This window comes from Leucoraja erinacea, chromosome 7, assembly GCF_028641065.1.
Source record: "Leucoraja erinacea ecotype New England chromosome 7, Leri_hhj_1, whole genome shotgun sequence".
Classification (NCBI taxonomy): domain Eukaryota; kingdom Metazoa; phylum Chordata; class Chondrichthyes; order Rajiformes; family Rajidae; genus Leucoraja; species Leucoraja erinaceus.
The window spans coordinates 29,373,253-29,398,237 of NC_073383.1; the positions used below are offsets into that span (position 1 = coordinate 29,373,253).

Consider the following 24,985-nt stretch of genomic DNA (forward strand, 5'->3'; position numbering starts at 1 on the left):
GAGAACGTAAAACTCCGTACAGACAGCACCCATAATCAGGATCAAACCTGGGACTCTGGCACTGCACGACAGCAACTCTACTGCTGCACCATTGTGCCGCCCTTGTAGCAGAGATGTGTAGGAACCTCTCACAGAAAATGATTAACCTCTGCAACTCTATCGTGTAAGTCGTAGGGGATTTTAAAAAAATATATAAAGTGGACACTATTTTCAAACATGTATGAGGGCTATCAGGAAGGGGTGTAGAGCACGAGCCCAGGGTAGATCAGCAAGGATTACATTGAATGTGGGGCAGGCCTAAGAGGAAAAATGGCCTGTTCCTGTTTCTTATGTTCTGACATTTGTATGTGCCAAAATTGCAAACTTGCTCAAATATTAATTTAGTGGTTTCAAGGTTGAAAGTAAGAACCAAGTGGGTGGCACAGTCTGGGTGTACATAAAACGCTATCAATAATGAGCTCTCCTCCGTAATTTTATCATTGCAAATTCCAAGCCCCTTAATAACAAATGACGCGTGTATAATTCAGGGGGTTGGAAATACGACTCTATATTTCCCAAAAGAGATTAGAATTTCCTATCACCTCCTCCCACCTCCAAGTTAGCTTGAACGTGTGCCAATGGTTTATAAAGTCTGGCCAGTTTTCAAATTACTGCAACAAAAGCAGAAATGCTGATATTAACAATAGACAAGGGGTAATAGTGCTTTTGACAAGAGGGGGCGGGAAACAAACAAAGTGGAAATTTTAAACGAAATGCTTACAGCTAGCGTGCTGTCACCAACATTGGAGGCAATCAATCCATCAATGGCACCATATTCAGCTTCTCGGGCATTTAGTCTTTGCATCTGATTCTGGTGAAGCTTTCGCAATATGACCACTGTCACCATGGTGACAATGGTTAGCACAATTACTGGAGCAACAACAACCATAGCCAGGGTTCTTGCACTGTAGCCCACCGGTGCTCCTGAGAAGAAAGAAAAGAAACAAGTGAATGCACAAATTGTACAAGTGCATAATGAAAAGATAATGACTCTCACACACTTCCACAGTTGCACTGTCGAAACAATTCTGTCATATTGCATTCTAGCTTGGTCTGGGAACAGCTCTCCCCTAGACCGCAAGAAATTGCAGAGTTGTAGATGTAGCCTAGTCCATCACACAGACCAGACTTCCCACCATTCACTCCACCTATGCTTCACATTGCCTCGGGAAAGATCAACATAATCAAAGAACTTCCCACCCCGGTCATTTCTTCTTCTCCCCGCTCACATCAGACAGGAAATACAGAAGCTTGAAAGCATGCCCCACCAGACTCAGGAACAGCTCCTTCCCCTCTGCTATCATGCTTCCGAACGGTCCTTCCATAAGCCAGGGTACCGTTCGAGTCACCTCTACCTCATTGCTGACGTTGGAACCTACGTCTATCCTACTTCTTTTTATGTTCTCACCAATTTCAATTAGATTCCAATCTTTTTTTCAAGAAACACAATTCAAAGGTAGCAGTTTACATTTTTTCTATTTAGAAAAGTGATTACATACACTAGCTTTGTAGTGCTGCTTGCTAAAAGAATTAAAGGAATTCAACTCTGCATGGACACAAATGATCAATTGAGCTTTGTAAAGGAATAATCACCAGCTATAGATCTTCTGCCGAGCTAATAAACACTAAAATTGGCAGGAACATAACTATTGAATACATGTTTTTCATTTTAACTAAGTAGCTTGATGATATTGCGTTATGAATTGGGTTTAAATAAACTATTAATTTATTCTATTTTATTAATTAATCTATTGTCAGATAATATATATTAATTTATAGCCCTGCTGGTGCATACTTCCATAGTTAGTGAAAAGTATACCCATTACTACCTGGTGGAACAATAGACTGTGCAATTGCAAATATGGGTCAGAGGAAGAATTGTGTGTCGAGAAGGAACTACAGATGCTGGTTTATACCAAAGATTGACACAAAATGCCGGAGTAACTCAGCGGGTCTGGCAGCATCTCTGGAGAAAAAGGCCGGGTAGCATTTCGGGTCGGCACCCTACTTCAGACTGCAGAATCTAAAGGTGTCCCTGGGATTGTGTGCAGCATAGTGCTAGTGTACAGAGCTCAGTTCAGTTTAGTTTATTGTCACGTGTACCGACTGGGCTACAGGTAAAAGCTTTAGTTGCATGCTAACCAGTCAGCAGAAAGACAATACACGATTACAATCGAGCCATCCACAGAGTACAGATACATGATGAAGGGATTAAAGTTTAGCGCAAGATAAAAGCCAATAGTCCGATCAAAGATAGTTTGAGGGTCACCAATGAGATAGATAGTAATTCAGGACCGCTCTCTAGTTGTGGTAGAATTGTGAAGGGCCGATTGCTGGTCAGTGCAGACTCAGTGGGCCAAAGGGCATGTTAATTTATTCTATTTATTTTATTAATTAATCTATTGTCGGATAATATATATTAATTTATAGCCCTGCAAGTCTAAAGTCAAGGCATTGGAAAGGATGCAGAGGGGGTTTGCCAGAATGCAGCCTGGTTTAGAGGCTATTAGCTACAGGAAATGTTTGGACAGACATTGGTTGTATAGATGTTGCAGATAAAGAATATTTATTTTATATTCCTCTCCGATCTGTGGTATTGAGGTATCTTGTTCAACACCAGATGGCCGAGCGCAAGTTTTAGACATGGTGCCAAAATCTCGCGACTCATGCATGTGGTCTCAGAAGAAAAACTTTGCCAAGAACCATTAACCAAGAGATTAACTTATTGCACTAAAAGTTATTCCCTTTATCGCGTAGCTGTACACTGTGGGTGGCTTGATTGCAATTATGTATAGTCTTTCCGCTGACTGGTTAGCACGCAATAAAAAGCTTTTCACTATCTCGGTACACGTGACAAGAAACTAAATTAAAAGACTTTTAACTTGCAAAACCAAAGAGAAAAAAAAAATAATTAAATACAGCTGGTTGCCCCACCCAATTATACTTCAAAACCACAGTAAATGAAGATGCCTGAAGCAGTAGGTTATATGAAATGAACTGCCAGGTGAGCTAGTTATTGCAGGTTCAATAACCAAAAGATCATAGGGCATAGGAGAATTAGGCCATTCAGCCCCTCGCGTCTACTTCACCATTCAAATCATGGCTGATCTACTTTTCTCTCTCAACCCTATTCTCCTGCCTAATCTTTGACACCTGTACTAGCCAATAATCTATGAATCTCTGCTTTAAAAATACCCAGCAACGATCTCCACAGCCAATTGTGGCAATGAATCGACAGATTCACCACACTCTGATTAAAGAACATCTTCATCTCCATTCTGAAAGTGCATCCTTTCATTCTGAGGCTGTGCCCTCTGGTCCGAGACTCTCTCACTAGTGGAATCATGCTCTGAGCACATTATCGCACGCGTCATGCAAGCCGTCTTAAATGACCACCTAAACTGTCATTTGCAGGGCTGCCAACATTGGGTGAGAGTTGGGAGTGAGAAATTGCGAGACCAAGCCTGAGGGAGCATAGCGACCGGGAGGAGGGGGGTGGGGGTGTCCCCCTCCCATTGGTGCGGTACGTTTGCATGTTTTAAGCTTGAAATTGTGCAATATGGTGTATACTGTAGCGAGTCTTTTAACTTACACTTGAATGCAATATATATGCTTTAAATTGGATTGGAGCGTTTTTGAAAGGGGGGAGGCTGAGCGATCACTGATCACTGGCCTTGGGGGTACCCAGTGAAGGAGTGGAGCAACCGAGTGGGGAGAGGGTGTGGAAGAAGGGTGTCCCCCTTCCCACGGTAGGAACTTTTTGAAATTTGATGTATTAATATCATGTTTTAGTGCACTGTAGAAGTATGATTTCAATGTTTCTTGTATGAAGTATTTTTATAGAGGTAACTTTTTAAGGGGTAACTTTATCCACACAAAGGGTGATAGGTGTATGGAACAAGCTGCCAGAGGAGGTAGTTGAGGCACGGACCATCCCAACATTTAAGAAAAAGTTAGACTGATACATGGCTAGGACAGGTTTGGAGGTATGGACCAAAAGCAGGTAGCGTAGCTGGGACATGTTGGCGGGTGTGGGAAAATTGCGCCGAAGGGCCTGTTTTCACACTGTATCACTCTATGACTACATTATACCTCCACCATGCATGAATGCTTCAAAATCAAGTGATCGAGTTTTATTGCCATATACTGAAGCATAGAAACATAGAAAATAGATGCAGGAATAGGCCATCGGCCCTTCGAGCCAGCACTGCCATTCAATTTGATCATGGCTATTCATCTAAAATCAGTACCTCTTTCCTGTTTTTCCCCATATCCCTTGATGTCGTTAGCCCCAAGAACTAAATGTAACTCTCTCTTGAAAACATCCAGTGAATTGGCCTGCACTGCATTCTGTGGCAGAGAATTCCACAGATTCACAACTCTCTGCGTGAAGAAAGTTTGTTCTCATCTCAGTCCTAACTGGCCCCCCCTTTATTCTTAAACTGTGACCCATGGTTCTGAACGCCCCCAACATCGGGAACATTTTTCCTGCAGTTACAGTAAGTGAAAATCTAGCAGGCAAGCAGGATGCTTTCTCCAACCACCCCCATTTGAAGTCCACTATCTTCCACCGTTTCTACCCAGTGCTTGGTACTTACTTCCAGCAGCCACTGGTTGTCCTCCAGGATGCACCGAGCTGCAGCCTGATCCATGCCGGTCACCTGGGCGAATTTGGCACAAAGACTCGCTCTCCCCCCTCTTCCGCTCGCTCTCCTCTCTCAACCCCCTCTATCTCTCCCCCTCTCCTTCCCCTCTCTGTCTCTCGGTCTCTCCTCTCCCCCCTCCCCTCTCTTCTCTCTCCCCCCTCTCTCTTCCCCTCTCTCTCTCGTCCCCTCTCCCTCCCACCTCACTCTCCCCTCCCTCTCTCCCCCCTCTTTCTTCTCCCTCTTGCTTCCCCCTCTCTCCATCTCCCCCTCTCCACACACTCTGTTTCTCCTCACACCTATCTCTCTTCCCCCTCTCTCATCTCTCTCCTCCTCCTCTCTCATTTCTCCCTCACCTCACTCTCCCCCTGGCTCTCTCTCCCCTCCCTCTTTCTCCTGTCTATCTCTTTTCTGTTTGCCCCCCCATCTCTCTCCGCCGTTTCTCTTACCCCTCTCTTTTACCACCCCTCTCCCTTTTACCACCCCTCTCTCCTAACCTCTCCTCCCTCTCGACCCCCTCACCCCTCTCCCCTCTCTCTCTCCCCCCCCCTCCACCCCTCACTCTCACCCCCTCTCTCCCCCCCTCTCCCCCCTCTCTCTCTCCATTCACTCCCGCTCTGTCTCTCCCCTCTCTCTCTCCTCACTGTCTCCCTGTCTCCTTCCCCTCTCTCTCTCTCTCTCCATCTCCCTTTGAGAGTCTGTCCCTTCAGCACAGAGACTCTTGCAGCAGCGGCAGCGGCGCAAAGCTATCGATGCCTCCGACGGCCCGGGGACTCTTGCACTGTCCGGAGTGCTCCATGGCCGGAGCTGCAGCGAACGTCTGACTCGACAGCCCCGCAAACACTCACCAGTCCCGGCTCCCCGCATCTTTTCCCGCGGCTGGTTCTGCTTCCATCCCTCCCTCAGCCCCGGCTCTTCAACACCCGCGGACCATGCAATTTATCAGAGATTTGAAATTTTCAGTGATCACCGAATTACCATAGAGCGTGAGAAATTTCTGATCAGCGTGAGGGCGTGAGAGTTTGCTTGAGGGCGTGATTCTCACGCTCAAAGCGTGAGAGTTGGCAGCCCTGCATTTGGCAACCTAAAAAGCTGCCGAGGTTGCCCGGCTGGCAACAGGGAAAAAAAGTGAGAGCCCTGCTATACCACAGTGCACAATTTAAAATAAATCATTCCAACAGTCTCCTGGGTTCCTTTTCTCCAGAGATGCTGCCTAACACGCTGAGTTACTCCAGCATTTTGCATCCGTCTCCTGTCTCTCCTGAGCTTTATCATTGCATTCTTCAAAACTTTCAGAAGAACAAAAAGTTTGCAAATGGCACGAGAGTACATCCTTTGAGTCCAGTTAATTCAAGACAATGTACTGAGCTAAGTCTATGCCTCATAGATAAAGTCTCCCTGATACGACAGCGTGCCAATTAGGACTTTGTATATTACATGTTGGCCTACCACATGTAAAAGCAGTGTTTTAACAGATAGCAAATATCCAAATATAAAAGTTTAGTTTAGAGATACAGCCTTTCACATGAGTACTGTGTTATCCCACTTTCTCATCCACTCCATACACACTAGAGGCAATTTACAGAGGCCAATTAACCTATAAACCCTCACGACTTTGGGAGTTACTTTCAACCTTTGACTTCAAAGATGGAGTGTGGAAACAGGCCCTTCGTGCCGACCAGCAATCACCCCGAACATTAGCACTATACCACACAGAGAAAACCCACGCGGTCACAGGGAGAACGTACAAACTCCACACACAGACAGCGGCTGAGGTCAGGATTGAACCCCGGTTTCTGACACTGAGTGTCAGCAGCTCTATCATCTACGCCACTGTGCCGTCCCTGCCAATTGTTTTTTGGAAACCATTAATGATCCAAGGAATGAAGGAAAAGAGATAGGTTTTACCTTTTGATGGCAGTTGAGCTGTGATGTTCATATTACACAAATAGCCCCGGCAACACACGACTGTTTGATCTGCTGATGGTGGAGTTTTGCACGTTAGCTTGCCCTGTTCATACACTTCAAAGCAACCTTTCTGATAAACAGGATGTCCGTCATTTATGCTGAGCGATGCAAAGCACTGTTGTCCAACACACTGGTTCTCTCCTCCACAAAACATCCCTTCACACACGCATTTGAAATGATTGGTCTTCAGCTTTTTTTCCTTATCTATGAAGCAAAATTCGAAACATCACTTGATGAGCAGACTTCGGACTCCAGTCAATTAAACACGCAACCAAATTTATAGATGCTTTACCAAGAATGAAGACAAAGATGTATGGAAGCTAAATTTTCCCTAATTGGTCAATGTTAGATAAGAATCTCAAAGAATCACAACTATAATTTTCAAATGCTAAGAGATGCTGCCTGAGCCGCTGAGTTTCTCCAGCATTTTTGTGTACCTTTTCAAATGCTAGTTAGTTTCGGCGAAAATAATGAGCATTTGACATGTTAACTCTTTCGAAGCATAGAGTCACACGGCACAGAAACAGGCCCTCTGGCCCAACCCATCTATGCCAACCAAGATGCCCCATCTAGAATAGACACATTTTCCCATGTTTAGTCCATATCTCTCTAAACTTTAGATGGACACAAGATACTGGAGTAACTCAGCGGGTCAGGCAGCATCTCTGGAGAATAGGGATCTCTACTTTCAGTCTGAAGAAGGGTTCTGAAGTGTCACTTATTTATTTTCTCCAGAGGTGCTGCCTGACCCACAGTTACTCCAGTATTTTGTGTCCATCTTCGATGTAAACCAGCATCTGCAATTCCTTCCTGCACATTCCCTCTAAACCTTTTTTATCCATAATTTGGATGTACACCAATGAACATACACCAACACAGGAACAGGCCCTTCAGAAAGGAAATGAACAAAAGGTAAGAGATGGAAGGAACCCGGAGAGTGAAAAATACAAATAAAGTAATTAACACTGACAGTGCAGAACAGATTGTGCTGATGGAGAGGAGAGAAAAAAAAAGAATCAATCTCACAAATGGATTACACTGCATCAAAAAAGGCCGGTTCTAATTCAGTTAGAAAGAAAGTTATCAAGTTATAGAATTCAATCAAGTCTGGAAGACTGCAATGTGCCCAAAAGGCCTAACAGGTTTACCTTGGGAGGTACACAAAAATGCTGGAGAAACTCAGCGGGTGCAGCAGCATCTTTGGAGCAAAGGAAATAGGTGACGTTTCGGGCCGAAACCCTTCTTCAGACTTCGCTCCATAGATGCTGCTGCACCCGCTGAGTTTTTCCAGCATTTTTGTGTACCTTCGATTTTCTAGCATCTGCAGTTCCTTCTTGGACACGTTTACCTTGGGCATTGTTATAGCAGCACCAAATGCCACATAGGTAGGTCAGAGTGGGGATTGGGAATAGAATTAAAACTAAAGTTCCAACTCATTTCTGTCTGAATGGTCTGAATTCAGGTTCTCCACGAAAATGATCTGGTTCCGGTTTCTCCGGCACCATGGGCGGCCACATGTTGTAAACACCAAATGCATTATGTTAGACTGGAGGCCATGGTTTTGTTTGATGAGCCACCTTGAGATGCTTCACTGTGCACTTGCTATAATGTTAACATGCAACAGTTAATTGTAGCAAACAAGGAATTGCAGATGCTGGTTTATACCAAATAAATACACAAAATGCTAAAGAAACTCAGCGGGTCAGGCAGCATCCCCGGAGAACCACAGATAGTTGATAGTTGTCAGTCTGACCATGAAACGTCACCTATCATGTTCTCTAGAGATGCTATCTGACCTGCTGGGTTACTCCAACACTTTGTGTCTTTCTATAGTTAATTGTTATGCCTTACCTTCACAACGAACACTTAGAAAAGCCAGCGTCGTCATCAGAGGAAGAATCATCGTACCAGTCAGCATTGTAGAACTAAAACAAAAAACAAATTACGAGGTCAATTTAAATAATCTTTACCTCGTCAGGATAGTTTTCTAAAATTCCAAAGGGGATAATGTACCAGCAAATGAAGAAACAATTGCAATCCACAAATACAGACATAGACATTATATTTGTGTCATCCAAACACACCCTAGCCCCGGGATATTTTTGAAACCACAGTCCCAGTTATCCAACCAGCTTGCATGCTTCACAATGTGATTTTTCTCAAAATAGGTTATCTGGCTCCATCCAACTCTGTGTTTAGACAGCTGAAAGCTCGCCACAGATTTGGAAACTGTCAGCATTCAGCTGGTCACCACTTGACTGAGATAATGCTGAAACCCACCAGATTTCACATTCACGGTTACCAAAGATCTTTAAAAATGTTAACATGCCAAATATTTAACCAAGAGATTTTTTTTTAATAACCCTGATGCAAAAGGAAGCAAGTTATATTTCAGTGCTGAACACCCTTGCCCTCTGCTTGCCTTCATTAACAAGGGAAAATGGCAGCCATCCAAAGAGTAGGCTGTGGGAGCAGAAACAGGCTCAGTGGTGCATTCTATTCAAATTGTGTGTCACTTGAGACTTGGTCACCGAAGAACAGCGCAGCCCCACAAAGTAAATGGGAGAACAACCTTCACTACCTGCAAGACTCGTGGCTCCATATGCAGCACCCAGCAGGACACCCAGGGTCCCAGCCTCTACGTCGAGGGCCAGAGGGGGCCCTCCCCCGACTCCACTCAAAACACAGATGGGGTTACCACCCAAGGGGGGCATGTACAAAGCATATGCACTAACTCTACCATTTACAAAAGCCAGCCACGCTATGTAGGGTCCACCACTAAAAATATATACGTTTAAGAAAGAACTGCAGATGCTGGAAAAATCAAAGGTAGACAAAAATGCTGGAGAAACTCAGCGGGTGAGGCAGCATCTATGGAGCGAAGGAATAGGTGACGTTTCGGGTCCCGAAACATCACCTATTCCTTCGCTCCATAGATGCTGCCTCTCCCGCTGAGTTTCTCCAGCATTTATGTCTACTAAAAATAAATAAATAACTTTGCACTGTTTTCTTATGTATATATTGTTGCCACATTATGTACAGACTACCACTAAAAATATATAAAGAGCTTTGCAATATTTTTTTTTGAATATATTTTTCATGAACAACAATATGGAGGCCCTGTGGGCAGTTCTGGTCGCCTCATTACAGGATGTGGAGGCTTTGGAGAGGGTGCAGAGGAAGTTTACCAGAATGATGCTTGGATTAGGGGCTGTAGCTTATAAGAGGAAGGTGGACACAATTTGACATTTTTTCCACAACAGTTTGAGGGGATAATTATGAAAGGCATGGATCGGTTAGACAGTCAGAATCTTTTTACCCGGGGTGGAAAATGTCAAACACCATAGCTTTGTGAGAGGGACAAAGTTTAATGATGTGCGGGGCACAGATATTAGCAATGTTACAAAATTTTGAGATTTAAAAAATCAAGTCTGCAATTTATCCCATCAGATAAAGCATAAAAATAAGTTTAATTTGACACATAATTCACTTTCATATCTCAAGTATTTAAAAGGTTATGGCCATTTTCATACTCAGAAATTAGCATCTTGTTCCCTATTGATTTTCTATGGACATAACAAAAAAACTGTGATCGTGGACAGTCAAAAGCCCATAACTTTCTTAAAAATTAAGAGAACTGAATGAAATTTTCAGTTATCATCGATTGAAGCATTCTGAAACAAATATAAAATAATCTTACTTGGATGACCTGAAATTAAAGCATATAATTAGTTAGTTACCCAATTGTAGCTAATTTCCGACCAATTACTAGATCTAAACATCTATCCATTTCTTAATAAATGATTAACATTTTTAAATAGCCTAAGAGTCCAAATAATATTCACAAATAATTCACAATAAAACATGATTTTTAAGTCTCATTTACATCAATTTATAGGCCAAATGGAAGGAATTTAGTGTTCAATTGCTGTAAATTAAAGTCCATTTAAATCAGCTTTCTAGTGGGTTCCTGTGAACGCGCTGGTTTAGAACGTTCACATTGCGGTAGATTTGTGCCCTCAAATGCCCAGAAAAATACTGCGGGATATAATGGGCCCAAAATTAGCTACTCGCAACTTTAAACTTTGTATAAAGGGATCTTAAGAAGCCCTTTTTAATGTAAAAATAAACAGCCTACCTTCTGTTGTCTGCTGTATGAGATCCGACCCGTTGCCGGCGGTCGGGGGTTTAGAGGTTAATTTTTAACCTACTATAACAAGTATAGAAAGCCCTTAAAACTAAAACTAGCTCCAGCTACGGAATCTTCCAGCGATTTTTCGTTAATAATTAACTAGGCTGAAAAACCTCGATTTGAACAGCCTAGTGAAAAGTCGCGTTTTAAACCCGCCCCCCTCTAAACGGCGCCAAAATCGCGCACACGGGCTGGGACAGATTTTCAGCGACGCTTCAGGTAGGCTTTGCAACATACCTACAGATATTGTAGGCCGAACGGCCTGTTCCTGTGCTATAATTTTCCATGTTCTATGTAAAGTTTATTTTTTTTCATTTAAAAATCACAAACTCTCCACTTCTACAGTAAAAAATGTTTTCTGCTGCAGATAAACTCTAAAAACACAATTGCTCATATGATAATAGTGTCACAAGTCAATGCAATTATGCATGCCTGGGCCAGACTTGCATGACTCAACCTACTGTGCAAACTCTAGAAGCTGTAACCAGCTCTGTATCCAAGACAACTCCCTGTACTAGATATTCAAAGCCAATCAGTCTTTGGTAAATGCTCTCTGGGATTAGAGATGGGGGAATGGTAAACAAGGAGAGAGAGACAACACACACAATTCCCAACACTCCAAAGATGAACCCAAGTTTTGGACTCCGTGGTTCAGAACAAAGTCTGGTGTAGAAATACACACTAGGTATAAAAACCAAACCAACAAAGTCTATAAGAAACACTGCCTCAAAAGGGCAGCCAATATCAAAAGACCCACACCACCCTGGCCACACTCCCATTTCACTCCGGCCATCGGGATGAAGGTACAAGAGCCTGAAAATCGTGACCACTAGGTTCAAGAACAGCTTCTTCCCAACAACCATTAGACTCCAAATACTGTACAATAAACAATACACAAACTCAACAACAATGATCTTATAGACTATATATCTGGTTTAGTTTATTGTCACATATATCAAGGTGCAGTGAAAAGCTTTTTGTTGGGTGCTATCCAGTCAGCTGAAATACACGACTACCATCGAGCCATTCAGTGTACAGATACAGGATAACGGGAATAATGGTTGCACTAAGGACTTTGGTTTTGTAAACTAATATTAGTTGTTAGTTTATTGTATTATGATTATATCTACACCTTATTACATTTACACACTTGTTAAGCTACAGCAAGTTGGAGTTTCATTTTTCTGTTGTCAGTACATATGACAATTAAACACTCTCGATTCTAAGCTATTAACGAGTCCCAATGAAATCAGTAGCCCGAAAGCCTACAGAACATAAAGTTAACAATGCTTGAATAAACATGAAAAATAAAATAGCCTCCAGTTTTTACAGTCAAGGCTGGGGAAGGTGGATGGTACAGCACTTTGGGCTGCCGAAGCTCTTAAAAGATGAAACCACTATCAGAAGCCCAACTACTGCTGAAATCATGTTTCTGAATTTCAGGATGTCTGCTGTTGGATCTGTGCATTAGGCAGCCACATAGAAACATGGAAATTAGGTGCAGGAGTAGGCCATTCGGCCCTTCGAGCCTGCACCGCCATTCAATATGATCATGGCTGATCATCCAACTAAGTATCCTGTACCTGCCTTCTCTCCATACCCTCTGATCCCCTTAGCCACAAGGGCCACATCTAACTCCCTCTTAAATATAGCCAATGAATTGGCCTCGACTACCCTCTGTGGCAGAGAGTTCCAGAGATTCACCATTCTCCGTGTGAAAAAAGTTCTTCTCATCTCGGTTTTAAAAGATTTCCCCCTTATCTTTAAGCTGTGACCCCTTGTCCTGGACTTCCCCAACATCGGGAACAATCTTCCTGCATCTAGCCCGTCCAACCCCTTAAGAATTTTGTAAGTTTCTATAAGATCCCCTCTCAATCTCCTAAATTCTAGAGAGTATAAACCAAGTCTGTCTAGTCTTTCTTCATAAGACAGTCCTGACATCCCAGGAATCAGTCTGGTGAACCTTCTCTGCACTCCCTCTATGGCAATAATGTCCTTCCTCAGATTTGGAGACCAAAACTGTAGGCAAAACTCCAGGTGTGGTCTCACCAAGACCCTGTACAACTGCAGTAGAACCTCCCTGCTCCTATACTCAAATCCTTTTGCTATGAAAGCCAACATACCATTCGCTTTCTTTACTGCCTGCTGCACCTGCATGCCTACCTTCAATGACTGGTGTACCATGACACCCAGGTCTCGCTGCATCTCCCCCTTTCCCAATCGGCCACCATTTAGATAATAGTCTGCTTTCCCGTTTTTGCCACCAAAATGGATAACCTCACATTTATCCACATTATACTGCATCTGCCAAACATTTGCCCACTCACCCAGCCTATCCAAGTCACCTTGCAGTCTCCTAGCATCCTCCTCACAGCTAACACTGCCCCCCAGCTTAGTGTCATCCGCAAACTTGGAGATATTGCCTTCAATTCCCTCATCCAGATCATTAATATATATTGTAAATAGCTGGGGTCCCAGCACTGAGCCTTGCGGTACCCCACTAGTCACTGCCTGCCATTGTGAAAAGGGACCAGTTTACTCCTACTCTTTGCTTCCTGTTTGCCAGCCAGTTCTCTATCCACATCAATACTGAACCCCCAATGCCGTGTGCTTTAAGTTTGTATACTAATCTCTTATGTGGGACCTTGTCGAAAGCCTTCTGGAAGTCCAGATACACCACATCCACTGGTTCTCCCCTATCCACGCTACTAGTTACATCCTCGAAAAATTTTATAAGATTCGTCAGACATGATTTACCTTTCGTAAATCCATGCTGACTTTGTCCAATGATTTCACCACTTTCCAAATGTGCTGCTATCCCATCTTTAATAACTGACTCTAGCAGTTTCCCCACTACCGATGTTAGACTAACTGGTCTGTAATTCCCCATTTTCTCTCTCCCTCCCTTCTTAAAAAGTGGGGTTATGGTTTGCTACCCACCAATCCTCTGGAACTACTCCAGAATCTAAAGAGTTTTGAAAGATTATTACTAATGCATCCACTATTTCTGGAGCTACTTCCTCAAGTACTCTGGGATGCAGCCTATCTGGCCCTGGGGATTTATTGGCCTTTAATCCATTCAATTTACCCAACACCACTTCCCGACTAACCTGGATTTCACTCAATTCCTCCAACTCCTTTGACCCGCAGTCCCCTGCTATTTCTGGCAGATTATTTATGTCTTCCTTAGTGAAGACGGAACCAAAGTAGTTATTCAATTGGTCCGCCATATCCTTGTTCCCCATGATCAACTCACCTGTTTCTGACTGCAAGGGACCTACATTTGTTTTAACTAATCTCTTTCTTTTCACATATCTATAAAAACCTTTGCTGTCAGTTTTTATGTTCCCTGCCAGTTTTCTTTCATAATCCATTTTTCCTTTCCTAATTAAGCCCTTCGTCCTCCTCTGCTGGTCTCTGAATTTCTCCCAGTCCTCCGGTATGCTGTTTTTTCTGGCTAATTTGTACGCATCATCCTTCGCTTTGATACTATCCCTGATTTTCCTTGTTATCCACGGATGCACTACCTTCCCTGATTTATTCTTTTGCCAAACTGGGATGAACAATTTTTGTAGTTCATCCATGCAGTCTTTAAATGTCTTCCATTGCATATCCACCGTCAACCCTTTTAGAATTAATTGCCAGTCAATCTTGGCCAATTCACGTCTCATACCCTCAAAGTTACCTTTCTTTAAGTTCTGGTCACATTTGGTCAAATGTTTGTTTGAGACTATTTTCACATTTCAAAATCAATGTCACGATTTACATTCGGTAAACAAACAAACATTAAACCATCCCATTGGGTTTTTTTTTTAACATCACAAACCAAGCACTGGCGTAGTGGAGTTAGAATATCACCCTGGGATTATGAAAAATAAGCATGGTAGATTCTGAGATCTAGGTATACACATGGTAGTTAAGAGATAGAGCATGGAAACAGGCCTGCAGCCCACAGAGTCAACACGGACCATCGATTACCTGCACACTAGTTCTATGTTATGCTAGTTTTGCATCCCACACTCACACTAGGGGCAATTTACAGAGGGTCAATTAACCTACAAACCTGCACTTCTTTGGAATGCAGGAGGAAACCGGAGCACCCGAGGAAAACCCACACGATCACTTTATCTTTGCACTGTGGACGGCTTGTGGATAGCCTTTTTTTATGGACTAGACAGCACACAAACAAGTTTTTCACCGCATCACAGTACATGTGACAATAATAAACTAAATTAAATAAAATCAAGCCACACACATGTGTAAGGAATATTTAAATGGTTACTTGAATCAGTTTGATCTTTTTTTAATCTATAGAGCAAATATTCTGCAAAATCTGAAAAGACGTAGATAAACCAATGGAGGAAAACAATTCTAGTATTTAATTCAGTGGAATTGAAGCAGGCACTGCAACAGGTTTTACTCCTTATGCAAACCAAATGTAACTGATCTCAACCAAAACCGAAGTATTAAAGATACTTTTGAAGAAGTATAGCAAGTTTGAAGAAGGGCCCCGACTCGAAACGTCACCTATCCATGGTCTACAGAGATGTTACTGGACCCGCTGTGTTATTCCAGCACTTTGTCTTTTTTTGTAAATCAGCATCTGCAATTCCTTGTTTCTACATATGAAATATATAGGTTGCTTCATGTGGACAGTTTGTATGCAAAATGTAACAAATAAATATTCCACCTGACTATACTGCAAAACACAATTAATGCCAGATTTTTGATGTGATTGATTGAGCATTGAAACAGGTCCTTCATCTCACTGTGTCAATGCCGACCACAAATGGGATGAGATACAAAATCTAAAGTAGTGGCCAGCGGGTCCAGAATACTCATCAACAAGATCTCCTACACCAAACTCCGGTGTACTCGCTATCCCGGAATTAACCTGGTGAACCTATACTGCATTCCCTCAATAGCAAGAATGTCCTTCCTCAAATTAGGAGACCAAAAATGCACACAATACTCCAGATGCGGTCTCACCAGGGCCCTGTACAACTGCAGTAGGACCTCCTTGCTCCTAAACTCAAATCCTCTTGCAATGAAGTCCAACATGCCATTAGCTTTCTTCACTGCCTGCTGTACCTGCATGCTTACTTTCAGTTACTTATATTATGTTACATGATGTTAGATTGTGTTATACGAAGTTAGATTCTGATGTTAGAATGTGTTATATGACGTTATGTGTTATATATCAGAGTGTGTTATATGACAGATTGTTAAATGACGCTACATGATGTTAGATTGTGTTATCTGTTAGATTATGTTCTATGATATAGATTGTGTTATATGACATTAGATTGTGTTATATGAAGTTACAAGGTGATAGATTGTGTTAAACAACATTAGATTGTGTTAGACACAAAATGCTGAAGTAACTCAGTGGGCCAGGCAGCATCTCTGGAGAGAAGGAATGGGTGACGTTTCGGGTCGAGACCCTTATTCAGACGGATGTCAGGGGAGTGGGCGGGATAGAGATAGATTGTAGTCGAAGACAGTAAGACTGGTGGGAGAACGGAGATGGGGGAGGGGATGGAGAGAGAGGGAAAGTAAGGGTTACTTGAAGTTAGAGAAGTCAATGTTCATACCGCTGGGGTGCAAGCTGCCCAAGCAAAATACGAGGTGCTGTTCCTCCAATTTGCACTGGACCTCACTCTGACAATGGAGGGGGCCCAGGACAGAAAAGGTGGGAGGGGGAGTTAAAGTGCTGAACAACCGGGAGCTCAGGTAGGTTAAGGCAGACTGAGCGAAGGTGTTCAGCGAAACGACCTGCGCTTGGTCTCGCCGATGTACAGAAGTTGACACCTACAGTAGAGGAGGTTGGAGGAGGTGCAAGTGAACCTCTGCCTCACCTGAAAGCAGATTTAGGACACTCTGCCCATCCAAGTCCACTGCGCCATTAAATCATGCCTGATCTTTCTTTCCCTCTCAACCCCATGTGACCGCATGGGTTTTCTCCCACATTCAAAAAACGTGCAAGTTCGTAGGTTAATTGGCTACTGTATATTGCCCCTGGTGTTTAGGATAAAACTAGCGCATCGGGATCGGGGCGGATCAGTGGGCCGAAGGGCCTTTTTCCCCCCCCACACTGTCTCTCTAAACTAAACAGAACAGAAAAGGCCTGAGCAAAATTAAATATGCATGGGGCTGCTCTGAAGGTTCGTTTCAACTAAATTTTGTACAAGCATTTAATATCTGCAATGAGGTCACTCTCCATAAATAATCATTTGCAAGAAAAACAGCTGCTTTTAAACTACTATAATGGACTGGGTCGTGCACTAAGGTCAAAATGTTTTGTAATCCATCCTTTGCAATGAAAAAATGAGAAGGGCCATTACAAATGATGTGTAAATATAGCACAGAAACAGGCACTTTTGCCCAAATCATCCCTGCCAACCAAGAGGCTCCATCCCAGCTATTCCCATTTGCACATATCTAGACCATATCCCTCTCAACGTTTCCTATATATGCCTTTATAAGTTAAGTACCTGTCCCAGCAACTTCCTCTGGCAGGTCATTCCATAAACCACAATTTTGTGTCGTCCTTCAGGTTGCTATTACATCTTTCCCCTCTCATCGTAAACCTATGCCCTGTAGCTCTCAATTCCACTACCCTGGGAAAAATACTTCATTCACCCTCATGATTTATATACACCTCTGTGTAAGATATCCCCTCTGTCTCCTGCACTCCAAGAAATAAAGTCCTAGCCTGCCGAACCTCTACCTATAGCTCAGGCCCTCGTCCTGGCAACATCCTCATAAATCTTCTCTGCACTCTTTCCAGCTTAATGACATCTTTCCTATAGGAGGGTGACCAAAACTGCTCGCAATACTTCAAATGCAGCCTCACCAATGTCTTGTAAAATTGTAATGCAACCCTCAGCCTCTTTCACAAAAGCAACTGCTAATTATCCATCTCCATTGGTCGTCTGCACAATCAAAAGGGCACTTTTCAAATAACAGACAGAAAATACATTGGTTTGAGCAGGGGCATTGATGACAAAAACTGCCCCGAAACACAAAATGGTTCAAAAAGAGATGCGCTCTAATGAAAAGTCATAGATTCATTGAACAGTTGTTGAACATAGATGGAACAAGCAAGTCCACATTGTTTGTGCCGAACATGACGCCGTTAAGGTTATCCTATCTGCCAGTGTGTGCTCCATAACGATCTATTCCCTACTCTTCCATGTGCTATTCTAAAAGCCTCTTAAATGCCACCATCGTACAGTGCATTCAGAAAGTATTTAAACCCCTTCATTTTTTCCACTTTTCGTTACATTACAGCCTTATTCTAAAATGGATTAATTTTTTTTTTTTAAATCATCAATCTACACACAATACCCCATAATAAAAAAGCGAAAACAGGCGTTTAGAAATTTTTGCAAAGTAATTAAAAATAAATAACGGAAATATCACATTTACATAAGTATTTAGACCCTTTATTCAGTACTTTGTTGAGGTACCTTTGGCAGAGATTACAGCCTCAAGTCTTCTTGGGTATGATGCTACAAGCTTGGCACACCTGTATTTGGGAAATTACTCCCATTCTTCTCTGCAGATCCTCTCAAACTCTGTCAGGTTGGATAGGGAGCAGTCGATGCACAGCTATTTTCAGGTTCCTCCAGAGACGTTCGATTGGATTCGAGTCTGGGATCTAGCTGGGCCACTCAAGGACACGAAACCTTGACACTCAAGGAGACTTGTCACAAAGCCACGCCTGCGTTGTCTTGGCTGTGTGCTTAGGGTCGTTGTCCTGTTGGAAGGTGAACCTCCACCCCAGTCTGAGGTCCAGAACACTCTGGAGCAGGTTTTCATCAAGGATCGCCCTGTACTTTGTTCTGTTCATCTTTCCCTCGATCCTGAATAGTCTCCCAGTTCCTGCCGCTGAAAAACATCCCCACAGCATGATGCTGCCGCCACCATGCTTCACCCTAGTTATGGTATTAGCCAGGTGATGAGCGGTGCCTGGTTTCCTCCAGACATGACGCTTGGCATTCAGGCCAAAGAGTTCAATCTTGGTTTCATCAGACCCGAGAATCTTGTTCCTCATGACTTTTGGCAAACTCCAAGCGGGCTGTCATGTGCCTTTTACTGAGGAGTGGCTTCCGTCCGGCCACTCTACCATAAAGGCCTGATTGGTGGAGCGCTGCAGATATAGTTGTCCTTCTGGAAGGTTCTCCCATCTCCACAGAGAAACTCTGGAGCTCTGTCAGAGTGAGTCACCTCCTTGACCACGGCCCTTCTCCTCCGATTGCTCAGTTTGGCTGGGCAGCCAGCTCTATGTAGAGTCCTGGTGATTCCAAAGTTCTTCCATTTAAGAATAACAGAGGTCACTGTGCTGTTCGGGACCTGCAATGCTGCAGAAATTGTTTTATACCCTTTCCCAGATCTGTGTCCCGGCACAATCCTGTCTCGGAGGTCTACGGACAATTCCTTCGTCTTCATGGCTTTGTTTTTGCTCTGACATGCACCGTCAACTGTGGGACCTTATATAGACAGATTTGTGCCTTTGCAAATCATGTCCAATCAATTTAATTTACCACGGACTCCAATCAAGTTGTAGAAACATCTCAAGGATAATCAATGGAAACAGGATGAACCCAAGTTCAATTTTGAGTATCATAGCAAAGGGTCTGAATACTTACGTTAATGTGATATTTCAGTTATTTCTTTACTACTTCGCAAGAATTTCTAAACTCCTGTTTTCGCTTCTTCATTCTGGGGTACTGTGTGTAGATTGATGATTAAAAAGAATTTAATCCATTCTAAAATAAGGCTGTCAAGTAACAAAATGTGGAAAAAGTGAAGGGATCTGAATACTTTCTGAATGCACTGTATCTGACTTCACCACCACCACTCTGCAACATTTACAATTATTTACAAGGTGTATATCTGGTTTGCAGCCATCCAATCCATTCTATGCATTTTGCACCTAATTGACTGGGTCTGCAGATGTTCTTATTCTTTTCTTGCAACTTGTATCTAAGCTCTAGACACACTGGCACCACTCCGCAGCTTGCCCCAGTTCTGCAGAGCAATTCCAAATTGACCAAATCTGCTAGCAGCCCTGAAGCTTTTACCTCATTTTAAAGTCCTAGCCTCTCCAATTTGGCCAGGATTAACAACTGGATAATGGTTCAGAAAATTTAGTATGGAAATGTGGAGGAATTAAAATGGGAAGCAACCAGGAGATCCAGCAGGCTTTAGAGAAATAGAGTTCGGAAACAGACACTTCGGCCCACTGAGTTCACGTCCACCACCAATCACCCCATACACCAACACTATCCTACACACTAGCGACAATTTTAAATTTTATCAAAGACAATTAACCTACAATCCTGTACGTCTTTGGAGTATGGGAGGAAACCAGAGCACCAGGAGAAACCCCAGGCGATCACAAGGAGAACGTACAAACTCCGTACAGGCAGCACCCAAAATCAATATCGAACCAGAGTCTGTAAGACCGCAGCTCTACCCCTGCACCACTGTGCCTGGGACTAAACACAAGCGTTTCTAGCATTTACCTTGAAATTATAATGCATTGCATTCTAAAAGCCAAGTGAAACTTATAGAAGGAATATGATCACATTATATTTGTGCAAAACTGTGCAAGGAAAACAAAACATCTCTTCCAATCCGTTTACTCCACAGTACCATTCTATTAAAACATTAAGACAGAGCAGAAGGTTAATTTCAAGGCAGACCTCAAAATATTGACAAACTGAATATCTGTGATAACATGATCACACTTTCAATCGACATCATTGCGTTAAGAGATACAATAAGCACAAACTCCAGGCTTAAAGATGCACCACTGCCCGTTAACTACTTTTCTTGTTTGGAAAGCAATATCATCCTGACACTTTCACAAATCAGAGATCGACACAGTTTCAACTTAATTGAATAAGAAACTTCAGCAAATACAGGAAAAAAAACTAAAGGATGCCCGGGTATTAGACCTTGGATAGAACTCGCCATCAAAACAAGCGTAAGCTAAAGATGGCTGCAATACAGGCCTGGCAGAGCATCACCAGAGAAGACACCCAGCAACTGGTGATGTCCATGAATTGCAGACTTCAAGCAGTCATTGCATGCAAAGGACATGCAACAAAATACTAAACATGACTACTTTCATTTACATGACATTGCTGTGTCCCAAACATCATGGTGCCTTGAAATGGGGGGGACTATGTATAAGCAAGGCTGTAATCTCTACATGGTGAAACCAAAATGTATAAAAATGGCATTTATTATCTGACAATGTCCATTTTAACCACATGTGATTTTTTCTATTTCAAATCTCAAATTGTGGAGTACAGAGGCAAATATATAAATGATGGGTCTTTGTCCTAAACATTATGGAGGGCACTGTACAAGTCGCAAACAGCTTAATTCAATACAAAGTTGGCAGAGCTCCTATGGAAAATATGACTAAACTCACGAATTTAAAGAAACATGCGGATACAAGAAACTACTGATGCTGGTTTACAAAAAAAAGGGTTGGAGCAACTCAGCGGTTCTGGGAGCATCTTTGGAGAAAATGAATAGGCAATGGTTCAAGTCGGGACTACTTCAGATTGATTGAGTGGGATGGGGGGGGGGGGGGGGGGGGGGGGGGGGGGGGGGGGGGGGGGGGGGGGGGGGGGGGGGGTGCTGGAAGCGAGAAAAAAAACAGGACGGATGGGAACCAGTTACTGATGACGTCAGGCAAGAGGTCAATTATTGGCTAGAGATGGTGCAAGCCCAAGAGGCATACATCATTGCAAACTGTGCAACTGACTAACTGATTTTTCGAGGGGAGCTGAGGGGGAAGTGAGGTAAGTTGTAGAAGTTACCTAAATGTGGATAATTTAACATTCATACCACTGGGTTGCAAGCTACCCAAGCGAAATACGAGATGCTGTTCTTCCAATTTGCATGTGGCTTCATTCTAGCAATGGAGGACAGAAAGGTCAGCATGGGATTGGGAAGGGGAATTAAAGTGGTTCGCCACGAGGAGTTCCAGCAGGCCTTGGCAGACCGAACACAAGTGTTCGGAAAAACGGTCGGCATGTCTAAGTTTTGTACCGATGTACAGGTGCCCACACCATGTGCTGTAGATGAGGTTAGAGCAGGTGCATGTGAACCTCCATCTCACATGGAAGATTTGATAAATCTTACATTGAAAATATGATGTCGAAGCTTTTAAAATAATCTCCATGAATCTGTCCATTCTGTTGACTGCACAGCTTCAAGTTGTTGTTCAAAAAGGAGGCAAGCACACACTTCAGCAGCACAAGCCGACTCAAGTCGAGTTGTATTATTTCCAAAAGCTTACCCAACAAAAGGAAAACGAATTGTTTGATTCCACTGCTAACCAGGAGCGATTAGTCCAGGTATCAGATAACTTGGCTCAACTCAAATTACTCGCGCTTGGACCTCACAACTCAAAACTTAATTTCTTACCGCAAATCGCATTTGCAGCCACACCAGTTGAAAACTGAAACTCACTTTAAATCCCATTGGATTAGACAACTATTGTAGTAGTTCGAGTGCAAGTAGAATTCAAAACTGCAAATGAATTTCAGATTAGCAATGAGGGCCAGTTTTTAAAAAGGCGTTGTTTAGAAGCTCTTGTGTAAGAGATTTCAGATGGCTGTAAGAATAATAGGATAAGTGGGAGATTTTATGTCGACTGTTTGGGGCGACACTGTGGAGCAGCATTAGAGTTGCTGCTTTACCACGCGTTCGATCCTGACTAAGGGTGCTGTCTGTACAGAGTTAGTCTGATCTCTGTCACCGCGTGGGTTCTTTCCGGGTGCTCCGGATTCCCCCATCATTCCAAATACGAGCATAGGTTAATTGGCTTTGGTAAACTGTCCCTCGTTTGTAGGATAAAGGAATTTTATGGGTGATTTTCCAGCACCCTTGGTTCCAGAGACTTTCAGGATTATCCATGTTGCTAGATCAGAGCACGGCCTCCGAGAGGAGTCCAACGTCACCAAACAGTCCACCAATGGGCCCGCAAAGTCGGCTATGGGAACAGATTCATCGGCCCCACTCATATGTCAGGCTGTTATTCATTGATTACAGCTCTGCATTTAATATAATCATCCCCTCCAAGCTGGTTACCAAGCTCTCAGATCGGGGTCTCTGTGCATCCCTCTGCAATTGGATCCTTGACTTCCTCATTCAAAGACCACAGATTGTTCGTATTGGTGGAAATGTGTCAGACTCGATAACAATCAGCACGGGAGCACCCAGCCCCCTGCTGTACTCACTCTATACTCATGACTGCGTAGCCGGTCATAGTGCGAACTCCACCATCAAGTTCGCTTATGACATCACTGTTCAAGAGTCAAGAGTCAATTTAATTGTCATTTGGACCCCTGGAGGTCCAAACGAAATGCCGTTTCTGCAGCCATACATTACACACAAATAGACCCCAGACACAACATAATTACATTTTACATAAACATCCATCACATAGCTGTGATGGAAGGCCAAAAAAAAACTTATCTCTCCACTGCACTCTCCCCCCCCCCCGATGTCAGAGTCAAAGTCAAAGCCCCCGGCTGGCGATGGCGATTGTCCCGCGGCCATTGAAGCCACGCCGGGTGGTGCGAGGTCGCTCACCGGGTCTTGGTGTTGGAGCCCCCGGTGTGCGCTCGCAAAGTCCCGCGGCCATTCCAGCCGCGCGGGGCAGTGGTGTCAGGCCCCGCTCCAGGAGCTCTTCAACCCCGCAACACGGGCGAGAGAATTCGCCGTTGCAGGAGCCCCGAAAAGCGGTCTCCCTCCAGGGATCCGCGGGCTCCCGGTGCCGCCGTCCGCAGACCCGCAGTAGCAGCCTCCGACTCAGCAGCGGCATCGGCAGCAGCAGCAGCAGCAGCGGCAGCAGCAGCGCTCCTCCACCGCTCTGGACTCGGCCAGCCCCGCGACGGCGACGGTGAGTAGCACCAGAGTCCCCGGCTTCTTCCTGTTGGAGGCCGCTCCTCGTTGCGGCCCCAACGACAACGGAATCCCGACGAGAAAAGGTCGGGTCTCCAGTGCAGGGAGAGATTAAAAAAGTTTCCCCCCCCCCCCCCACCCCACCCCCACCCCCCCACACACACACCCCAACAAAAAATAACAAAAACTACATTGTGGGACGTATCACTGATGGGGATGAGTCAGAGTATAGAAGTGAGATCGACCGACCGACAAAATGGTGCCAGCACAATAACCTGGCACTCAACACCAGCAAAACCAAGGAACTGATTGTGGACTTTGGAAGGTGTAGGGTGGGGACCCACAATCCAGTTTGTACGGTGAAGAGGGTCAAGAGCTTCAAATTCCTGGGTGTGCATATATCTGAAGATCTCTCCTGGTCCAAGAACACTGATGCAATTATTAAGAAAGCACATCAGTGACTCTACTTCCTGAGAAGATTACAGAGAGTCGGTATGTCAAGAAAGACTCTAACTTCTACAGGTGTACAGTAGGGAGCATGCTGACCGGTTGCATCGTGGCTTGGTTCGGCAACTTGAGCGCCCAGGAGCAGAAAAGACTACAAAAGTAGTAAACACTGCCCAGTCCATCATCGGCTCTGACCTCCCTACCATCGAGGGGATCTATCGTAGTCGCTGCCTCAAAAAGGCTGGCAGCATCATCAAGGACCCACACCATCCTGGCCACACACTCATCTCCCAGCTACAAGGTACAGGAGCCTGAAGACTGCAACGTCCATTTGCTCCATTTTCCTCCCACATCCCAAAGGCGTGTGGGTTTGTAGATTAATTGCTCTCTGAAAATTGTCCCTAGTGTGTACAGTTTTGGTCTCCCAATTTGAAGAAGGACATCCGTGTGATTGAGGCAGTGCAGCGTAGGTTCACGAGATTGATCCCTGAGATGGCGGGACTGTCATACGAGGAAAGATTGAAAAGACTAGGCTTGTATTCACAGGAGTTTAGAAGGATGCGGGGGTATCTTATAGAAACATATAAAATTATAAAAGGACTGGACAAGCTAGATGCAGGAAAAATGTGTCCAATGTTGGGCTAGTCCAGAACCAGGGGCCACAGTCTTAGAATAAAGGGGACGTAATTTAAGACTGAGTTGAGAAAAAAAAATTTCACCCAGAGAGTTGTGAATTTATGGAATTCCCTGCCACAGAGGG

The 24,985-nt window shown here is 43.8% G+C and overlaps 1 protein-coding gene across 4 annotated transcripts in view; it reads right to left on the minus strand.

The window, feature by feature from the left end:
• The window catches only part of LOC129698809 (activin receptor type-1-like), a 72,970-nt gene that overhangs the window by 16,464 nt on the left and 31,521 nt on the right, over window positions 1-24,985 (minus strand). For all 4 annotated transcript variants that reach the window (XM_055638102.1, XM_055638103.1, XM_055638101.1 and 1 more), the window contains 3 exons: window positions 8,502-8,575; window positions 6,591-6,854; window positions 761-963 (listed from right to left, as the gene is read on the minus strand). In XM_055638102.1, the coding sequence (XP_055494077.1) occupies window positions 761-963; window positions 6,591-6,854; window positions 8,502-8,575 (541 nt within the window). The remainder of the gene's footprint in view (window positions 1-760; window positions 964-6,590; window positions 6,855-8,501; window positions 8,576-24,985) is intronic.